At 38.6% G+C, this 10,642-nt stretch overlaps 1 protein-coding gene across 1 annotated transcript in view; it reads left to right on the forward strand.

Annotated features, from left to right (window-relative positions):
- Window positions 1–10,642, forward strand: part of LOC110512834 (otogelin-like) — a 124,887-nt gene that overhangs the window by 21,957 nt on the left and 92,288 nt on the right. The window contains exons 7-8 of the mRNA XM_036964552.1: window positions 2,823–2,968; window positions 8,620–8,752. Of these exons, the coding sequence (XP_036820447.1) occupies window positions 2,823–2,968; window positions 8,620–8,752 (279 nt within the window). The remainder of the gene's footprint in view (window positions 1–2,822; window positions 2,969–8,619; window positions 8,753–10,642) is intronic.

A 10,642-nucleotide genomic window follows, 5' to 3' on the forward strand; every position in this document is an offset into this window, starting at 1 on the left:
ATTAAATAAGACTTTATTAAATAATACTTTATAAAATAATACGTTATAAAATATTAATTTATAAAATAATACTTTATTAAATAATACTTTATTAAATAATACTTTATTAAATAATACTTTATTAAATAATACTTTATTAAATAATACTTTATTAAATAAGACTTTATTAAATAATACTTTATAAAATAATACTTTATAAAATAATACTTTATAAAATAAGACTTTATAAAATAATACTTTATAAAATAAGACTTTATTAAATAATACTTTATTAAATAATACTTTATAAAATAATACTTTATAAAATAAGACTTTATTAAATAAGACTTTATTAAATAATACTTTATTAAATAATACTTTATAAAATAATACTTTATAAAATAAGACTTTATTAAAGAAGACTTTATTAAATAATACTTTATTAAATAATACTTTATTAAATAATACTTTATTAAATAATACTTTATTAAATAATACTTTATTAAATAATACTTTATTAAAGAAGACTTTATTAAATAATACTTTATTAAATAATACTTTATTAAATAATACTTTATTAAATAAGACTTTATTAAATAATACTTTATAAAATAATACTTTATAAAATAATACTTTATAAAATAAGACTTTATAAAATAATACTTTATAAAATAAGACTTTATTAAATAATACTTTATTAAATAAGACTTTATTAAAGAAGACTTTATTAAATAATACTTTATTAAATAATACTTTATTAAATAATACTTTATAAAATAATACTTTATAAAATAAGACTTTATTAAAGAAGACTTTATTAAATAATACTTTATTAAATAAGACTTTATTAAATAATACTTTATTAAATAATACTTTATTAAATAATACTTTATTAAATAAGACTTTATTAAATAAGACTTTATTAAATAATACTTTATTAAATAATACTTTATTAAATAATACTTTATTAAATAAGACTTTATTAAATAATACTTTATAAAATAAGACTTTATAAAATAATACTTTATAAAATAAGACTTTATTAAATAATACTTTATTAAATAATACTTTATAAAATAAGACTTTATAAAATAATACTTTATAAAATAAGACTTTATTAAATAATACCTTATTAAATAATACTTTATTAAATAATACTTTATAAAATAATACTTTATAAAGGGGTTGGAAAGAGTTTAGAAGAAGTACTTTTTATACCGTTAGTCATTTGTTTGTGGATAGTTTCTGAATCATTAATAAACAGTTAATAACTAATTGGTTAATTTCAATTAACGAGTTAAAACATTAATTCCAAAGGTGTAAAATCTACTTATTAACCCTTTACAAACCACCTGTCTTCCACACTCTCCCCATATCCCCTCTCCCTGAGTTAGACCTATTAGAGACCCATATTCCAACCCATCTCTCAATGCCTAGACCAACTGAATTCTCTGTCTGTCTCCTATTCCTCTCTCTGTCTGAATGTCTCTCTCCCAGACCTGATCTATGAGGAGGGAAGTTGTGTGAAGGCCTCAGACTGTCCCTGTGAATACCACGGCATGGTCTATCCCTCTGGACAGACAGTTCAGGAGGAGTGTAACAACTGGTAGGACATCTCTCTATGATCTCATCTCTCTATCATCTCGCTATCATCTACTCTCTCTATAATCTCTCTCTCATCTCTATATCATCTCTCTATCATCTCTCTATGATCTCATCTCTCTACCATCTACTCTCTCTATAATCTCTCTCTCATCTCTATATCTTCTCTCTATCATCTCATCTCTCTATCATCTCATCTCTCTTTCATTGAATCTATCATCTCATCTCTATCATCTCATCTCTCTATGATCTTGCTATGATCTCATCTCTCAATCATCTCATCTCTCTATCATCTCTCTATGTTCTCATCTCTCTACCATCTACTCTCTCTATAATCTCTCTCTCATCTCTCTCATCTCTCTATCATCTCTATCACCTCATCTCTGTATCATCTCATCTCTCTATCATCTCTTATGGTCCTCTCATATCACCTTCTCCAGCTGTAAGTGGATGCAATGTTTTGATGTTTGGTGGTTAGGATTGATGTTCTAACCCAAACATGACATCAAAACCCGCACAACTATGGAACCATTTATATTTAGGCTCCTACATCAATATATTGTCCCCTGCTGTCTTCTTCGTTTCCTTTAAATCCCAGGCATCTCAGATCCAACCAGGATTAAGTCATGTGACTATGATGACTGACGTTTATTTCCCAGAGGTCTTTGGTGATTAGGACAGTCTTTCATGTACCCATAGTACACCTGTGATCACGTCTCCCGTTTCTCTCTCTCTCTCTCTCTCTCTTTCAGCACGTGTGTGGGGGGAGTGTGGAACTGCACAGAGTACAGCTGCCCAGGTTCACATCTTTACTTTGTACTATAGACTATGCCAAACTAATTTCCCCTTGGTGATTCTTCAGGTACAATCTCATCTCGTCTCTAGACATTATGCATGTGGTATATGAGAAAGGAGCTAGGCTGCTAAGGCTTTTTTTGTATTTAACTAAATACAGTTTTGTTCTATTTTGAATGCAGACTGCAGTGTTCGTCACTTGATGTGCTTTCTTCTCTTTCGCTCTCTCTCTCTCTCGCTCCCTCTCTCTCTTTCGCTCTCTCTCTCGTCTCTCTCGCTCTCTCTCGTCTCTCTCTCCCTCTCTCTCGTCTCTCTCTCCCTCTCTCTCGTCTCTCCCTCTCTCTCTCTCTCTCTCTCCCCCCTTCTCTCTCTCTCTCTCTCTCCCCCCCCTTCTCTCTCTTTCTCTCCCCCCCCCTCTCTCTCTCTCTCTCTTCCCTCTCTCTCAGGAGAGTGCTCTGTGACTGGGGACATGTACTTCCACTCGTTTGACGGCAGGATGTTCACCTTCCCAGCTTCCTGTCAGTATGTCCTGGCTAAGAGTCGTAACTCAGGGAAGTTCACTGTCACCATTCAGAACGCCCCGTGTGGACCCGTAAGTTTAATAACGATACCTTTAAACCCTTTAATATGTTGTTAAACCCATAGAGAAGACTGATACACACCATTATAGTCTCTACAAGACAACCCATAGAGAAGACTGATACACACCATTAGTCTCTACAAGACAACCCATATAGAAGACTGATGCACACCATTATAGTCTCTACAATAGAACCCATAGAGAAGACTGATACACACCATTATAGTCTCTACAAGACAACCCATAGAGAAGACGTCACGGTCGTCGTTCGGAGTAGACCAAAGCTCAGCGTGGTTAGAATACATTATTTTAATGAAAGACGAAAAAACACAAAATACACTGAACAAACTATACAATAAACGAATAACGACCGTGAAGCTATACTGAGAACTGTGCTGAACACAAGCAACTAACGTAGACAATCACCCACAACCCACAATGACTAAACAGGCTACCTAAATATGGTTCCCAATCAGAGACAATGACTAACACCTGCCTCTGATTGAGAACCATATCAGGCCCAAACACAGAAACAGACAAACTAGACATCCAACATAGAATGCCCACTCAGATCACACCCAGACCAAACAAAACATAGAAACATACAAAGCAAACTATGGTCAGGGTGTGACAGAAGACTGATACACACCATTATAGTCTCTACAAGACAACCCATAGAGAAGACTGATACACACCATTATAGTCTCTACAAGACAACCCCTAGAGAAGACTGATACACACCATTATAGTCTCTACAAGACAACCCACTGATACACACCATTATAGTCTCTACAAGACAACCCATAGAGAAGACTGATACACACCATTATAGTCTCTACAAGACAACCCCTAGAGAAGACTGATACACACCATTATAGTCTCTACAAGACAACCCATAGAGAAGACTGATACACACCATTATAGTCTCTACAAGACAACCCATAGAGAAGACTGATACACACCATTATAGTCTCTACAAGACAACCCATAGAGAAGACTGATACACACCATTATAGTCTCTACAAGACAACCCATAGAGAAGACTGATACACACCATTATAGTCTCTACAAGACAACCCATAGAGAAGACTGATACACACCATTATAGTCTCTACAAGACAACCCCTAGAGAAGACTGATACACACCATTATAGTCTCTACAAGACAACCCATAGAGAAGACTGATACACACCATTATAGTCTCTACAAGACAACCCATAGAGAAGACTGATACACACCATTATAGTCTCTACAAGACAACCCCTAGAGAAGACTGATACACACCATTATAGTCTCTACAAGACAACCCCTAGAGAAGACTGATACACACCATTATAGTCTCTACAAGACAACCCCTAGAGAAGACTGATACACACCATTATAGTCTCTACAAGACAACCCATAGAGAAGACTGATACACACCATTATAGTCTCTACAAGACAACCCATAGAGAAGACTGATACACACCATTATAGTCTCTACAAGACAACCCATAGAGAAGACTGATACACACCATTATAGTCTCTACAAGACAACCCATAGAGAAGACTGATACACACCATTATAGTCTCTACAAGACAACCCATAGAGAAGACTGATACACACCATTATAGTCTCTACAAGACAACCCATAGAGAAGACTGATACACACCATTATAGTCTCTACAAGACAACCCATAGAGAAGACTGATACACACCATTATAGTCTCTACAAGACAACCCATAGAGAAGACTGATACACACCATTATAGTCTCTACAAGACAACCCCTAGAGAAGACTGATACACACCATTATAGTCTCTACAAGACAACCCATAGAGAAGACTGATACACACCATTATAGTCTCTACAAGACAACCCATAGAGAAGACTGATACACACCATTATAGTCTCTACAAGACAACCCATAGAGAAGACTGATACACACCATTATAGTCTCTACAAGACAACCCCTAGAGAAGACTGATACACACCATTATAGTCTCTACAAGACAACCCATAGAGAAGACTGATACACACCATTATAGTCTCTACAAGACAACCCCTAGAGAAGACTGATACACACCATTATAGTCTCTACAAGACAACCCCTAGAGAAGACTGATACACACCATTATAGTCTCTACAAGACAACCCCTAGAGAAGACTGATACACACCATTATAGTCTCTACAAGACAACCCCTAGAGAAGACTGATACACACCATTATAGTCTCTACAAGACAACCCCTAGAGAAGACTGATACACACCATTATAGTCTCTACAAGACAACCCATAGAGAAGACTGATACACACCATTATAGTCTCTACAAGACAACCCATAGAGAAGACTGATACACACCATTATAGTCTCTACAAGACAACCCCTAGAGAAGACTGATACACACCATTATAGTCTCTACAAGACAACCCATAGAGAAGACTGATACACACCATTATAGTCTCTACAAGACAACCCATAGAGAAGACTGATACACACCATTATAGTCTCTACAAGACAACCCCTAGAGAAGACTGATACACACCATTATAGTCTCTACAAGACAACCCATAGAGAAGACTGATACACACCATTATAGTCTCTACAAGACAACCCATAGAGAAGACTGATACACACCATTATAGTCTCTACAAGACAACCCCTAGAGAAGACTGATACACACCATTATAGTCTCTACAAGACAACCCATAGAGAAGACTGATACACACCATTATAGTCTCTACAAGACAACCCCTAGAGAAGACTGATACACACCATTATAGTCTCTACAAGACAACCCATAGAGAAGACTGATACACACCATTATAGTCTCTACAAGACAACCCATAGAGAAGACTGATACACACCATTATAGTCTCTACAAGACAACCCCTAGAGAAGACTGATACACACCATTATAGTCTCTACAAGACAACCCATAGAGAAGACTGATACACACCATTATAGTCTCTACAAGACAACCCCTAGAGAAGACTGATACACACCATTATAGTCTCTACAAGACAACCCCTAGAGAAGACTGATACACACCATTATAGTCTCTACAAGACAACCCATAGAGAAGACTGATACACACCATTATAGTCTCTACAAGACAACCCCTAGAGAAGACTGATACACACCATTATAGTCTCTACAAGACAACCCATAGAGAAGACTGATACACACCATTATAGTCTCTACAAGACAACCCATAGAGAAGACTGATACACACCATTATAGTCTCTACAAGACAACCCCTAGAGAAGACTGATACACACCATTATAGTCTCTACAAGACAACCCATAGAGAAGACTGATACACACCATTATAGTCTCTACAAGACAACCCCTAGAGAAGACTGATACACACCATTATAGTCTCTACAAGACAACCCCTAGAGAAGACTGATACACACCATTATAGTCTCTACAAGACAACCCATAGAGAAGACTGATACACACCATTATAGTCTCTACAAGACAACCCCTAGAGAAGACTGATACACACCATTATAGTCTCTACAAGACAACCCCTAGAGAAGACTGATACACACCATTATAGTCTCTACAAGACAACCCATAGAGAAGACTGATACACACCATTATAGTCTCTACAAGACAACCCATAGAGAAGACTGATACACACCATTATAGTCTCTACAAGACAACCCCTAGAGAAGACTGATACACACCATTATAGTCTCTACAAGACAACCCCTAGAGAAGACTGATACACACCATTATAGTCTCTACAAGTGGTAGAAAATAGTAGAACATTTGTCGAAATGAAGCCTCAATAAAAAAAAGTATTTTTCAAGTTGATTGGAAATGACTACGTCGGACATCTAAGCAATATTCAGCGAATGTTCTATGATGTTGATGTGATGTCATGCCTGTCACAGCTGACTTTCAAACTGCTGTGTGTTTCTCTGCCTTGTAAACAAAGCCGACCAATCAGGTTTGATCGTAAAATAGAGAAACATTTGGCTCCTCTTAAAGTTCACATCATTATGTCGGAAAAGGGTCTCTCTCTCTCTCTCTCTCTCTTTCTTTTCCTCTGTCTCCCTCTCCCTCTCTGTCTCTGTTTTTCTCTCTCTCTCTCGCTCTCTCTCTCTCTCTGTCTCTCTGTCTCTGGTGGCATTTTTCTCCTGAAACCTGATGTCTGTGAGGAGTAGACAGATGAAAGGACCTGGGAGCTGTGTTTGTGTCCTGATCAAACCATCTAATATGTCTGACAGATACAACATGAAATGCTACAAAAGACTGACAGCTTCTCTTCCTCAAAGCCTCCAATTTCCCAGCAATCATCAGCCACTGACATCCTCAACTCAACACTCAACGCAGTAGCAAGCAGGCCACAGATTACCATGTCAAACACAGGCATTCTAGAGGGCCAACAGGGCTGTGGATGGCTTTATAGGGGAGATTAAGGAAGTGGGAAGGTGGTGGAGAGAGAGAAAATATATATATTTGGAGAGAGAGATGGAGAGAGGCCAGGCTGTGTGAACACAGGAGGTGGTGGAGAGAGAGAGAGATGGAGAGAAGCCAGGCTGTGTGAACACAGGAGGTGGTGGAGAGAGAGAGGGAGAGACGGAGAGGGAGATGGAGAGGGAGAGAGAGAGGAGGAGGAGGAGAGAGGGAGAGAGAGGGAGAGGGAGAGAGAAAGGAGGAGGAGGAGGAGAGAGGGAGAGAGAGAGGGAGAGAGAGAGATGGAGAGAAGCCAGGCTGTGTGAACACAGGAGGTGGTGGAGAGAGAGAGAGATGGAGAGAAGCCAGGCTGTGTGAACACAGGAGGTGGTGGAGAGAGAGAGGGAGAGACGGAGAGGGAGATGGAGAGGGAGAGAGAGAGGAGGAGGAGGAGAGAGGGAGAGAGAGGGAGAGGGAGAGAGAGAGGAGGAGGAGGAGGAGAGAGGGAGAGAGAGAGGGAGAGAGAGAGATGGAGAGAGGCCAGGCTGTGTGAACACAGGAGGTGGTGGAGAGAGAGAGAGATGGAGAGAAGCCAGGCTGTGTGAACACAGGAGGTGGTGGAGAGAGAGAGAGATGGAGAGAGGCCAGGCTGTGTGAACACAGGAGGTGGTGGAGAGAGAGAGGGAGAGACGGAGAGGGAGATGGAGAGGGAGAGAGAGAGGAGGAGGAGAGAGGGCGAAGGAGAGGGAAGAGAGAGAGGAGAGAGAGAGGAGGAGGAGAGAGGGAGAGAGAGGGAGAGAGAGAGGAGGAGGAGGAGGAGAGAGGGAGAGAGAGAGGGAGAGAGAGAGGAGGAGGAGAAAGGGAGAGGGAGAGGGAGAGGGAGAGAGAGAGGAGGAGGAGGAGAGAGAGAGACCAGGCTGTGTGAAAGCGGCAGGTGAAATGGTCTGTCGGCTGCTCAGCTGTCTCTGCCGCTAATGAAAGACTCGATTCATACAGAGCGGATCACTTACTGTCACAGACCCATGGACCGGGCGGTGAGCGATCTTAAGAAACGCTTCAGTCCTGCAGAAAGACTCCCGAACCAAACCCATCTCAAACAAATATATTACAGCGCATGTATCATTGGCAAGTGATATAAGCTCTAACTATTTAGCTTTCAGAGACAACAGTGGGGGGGGGGGCCCCTCCCACCTGATCTGTCACCTCATCCCTGTATCTGAATTGCTGCAATTAGGTTCCACTCTTTATCTGGCCATCTTGTCTCAATTGCAGCATTTGGACGGGTCTTGTATCCAATCAGTCAGCCTGGTCATAGACGAGGACCCACGGACTGAGATCACACTGACTCACCTAGGAGAGGTCTTCATGGCAGGACAGTACCGCATCTCTCTGCCCTATTCAGACGGTAGGTAACTCACAATCACACACTACTGAACAGGTGTTACTCCTGTGGCACAACTATCAGGGTTATCGGGTGGATGGAGAAGAACTGGATACCCGAGGTTAGAAAATAACATTTCAGCACGTTGGTGATCTTGATGTTTATCTCTCTCTCTCTCTCTCTCTCTCTCTCTCTCTCTCTCTCTCTCTCTCTCTCTCCCTCTCCATCTCTCTCTTTATCTCTATCTCTCTCTTTATCTATCTTTATCTCTCTCTCTCTCTCTCTCTCTCTCTATCACCCTCTCTCTCTCCCTCTCTTTATCTCTCTCTTTATCTCTCTCTCTCTCTCTCTTGCTCTCTCTCTCTCTCTATCCCCCCTCTCACTCTCTTTATCTCTCTCCCTCTCCGTATCTCTCTCTTTATCTCTCTCTGTATCTCTCTCTCTCTCTATCCCCCCTCACTCTCTTTATCTCTCTCTCTCTCTCTCTCTCTCTCTCTCTCTCTTTCTCTGCCTCTCTCTATATCTCTCTCTCTGTCTCTATATCTCTCTCTCTCTGTCTCTCTCTATATCTATCTCTGTTTCTCTCTCTGTCTCTCTCTATATCCCCCCTCTCACTCTCTTTATCTCTCTCTCTCCCTCTCTCTCTGTCTCTCTCTATATCTCTCTCTTTCTGTTTCTCTTTCTGTCTCGTGGAGCATCAAGATCACCAGTGTGCTGAATCTTCTTTTCAACCTCATATCAATATCATGCCTCGACATTGTCTGTCCAGATCTATGTTCTTTCAGCACTACGGACTGGGTCTGAGTGAGCTGTATTGAAGTGTATTGAATGACAGTTGCTGTCTCTAGACAGGACTCTTATCAGTAAACAGACCGGACTCAGGGCCACTGTGTTAATGATGTATTATGTTGTGTTTGCAAAATGGATTTCTTCTGTGTTTTTGTTCTCGTGGTTGGTAGCGTTTTCATTCCCATGGTTTGTAATGGTAACCAGCAGTAAACTGTTTTATGTGTGCTTTGTGTAGAAGTATGTGGAACGGTTCAGGAATCACATCACCTCATTTAGTCTGATGTATCCATCCATGTATTCATTTATTAAGTGTTTACAGTCAAAACACGTACCATCATTATTACCATTATTATTACCATTATTATTACCACCATTATTACATCATTATTACCATTAGTAATACCATTATTATTACCACCACTATTACCATTATTATTACCATCATTATTACCATTATTATTACCATTATTATTACCATCGTTATTACCATTATCATTACCATTATTATTACCACCATTATTACCATTATTATTACCATTATTATTACCACCGCTATTACCATTATTATTACCGCCATTATTACCATCATTATTACCATTATTATTACCACCACTACTACCATTATTATTACCATCATAATTACCATTATTATTACCACCATTATTATTACCATTATTATTACCATTATTATTACCATCATTATTATCACCATTATTACCATTATTATTACCACCATTATTACCATCGGTATTGCCATTATTATTACCACCATTATTACCATCATTATTACCACCATTATTACAATCATTACTACCATTATTATTACCACCATTATTACCACCATTATTACAATCATTACTACCATTATTATTACCATTATTATTACCACCATTATTACCACCATTATTACAATCATTACTACCATTATTATTACCATTATTATTACCACCATTATTACAATCATTACTACCATTATTATTACCATTATTATTACCACCATTATTACAATCACATTGGATAAAAAAAGCAAAAACATACAAGCATAAATCATATTTATATTTCATGAATTTACAGTTTTTTAAAAAGTCTACTCCATGTTTTAATCAGAGCCTCTTCTCTAGACCA

This window comes from Oncorhynchus mykiss, chromosome 26 (assembly GCF_013265735.2).
Source record: "Oncorhynchus mykiss isolate Arlee chromosome 26, USDA_OmykA_1.1, whole genome shotgun sequence".
NCBI classification, from domain to species: Eukaryota; Metazoa; Chordata; class Actinopteri; order Salmoniformes; family Salmonidae; genus Oncorhynchus; species Oncorhynchus mykiss.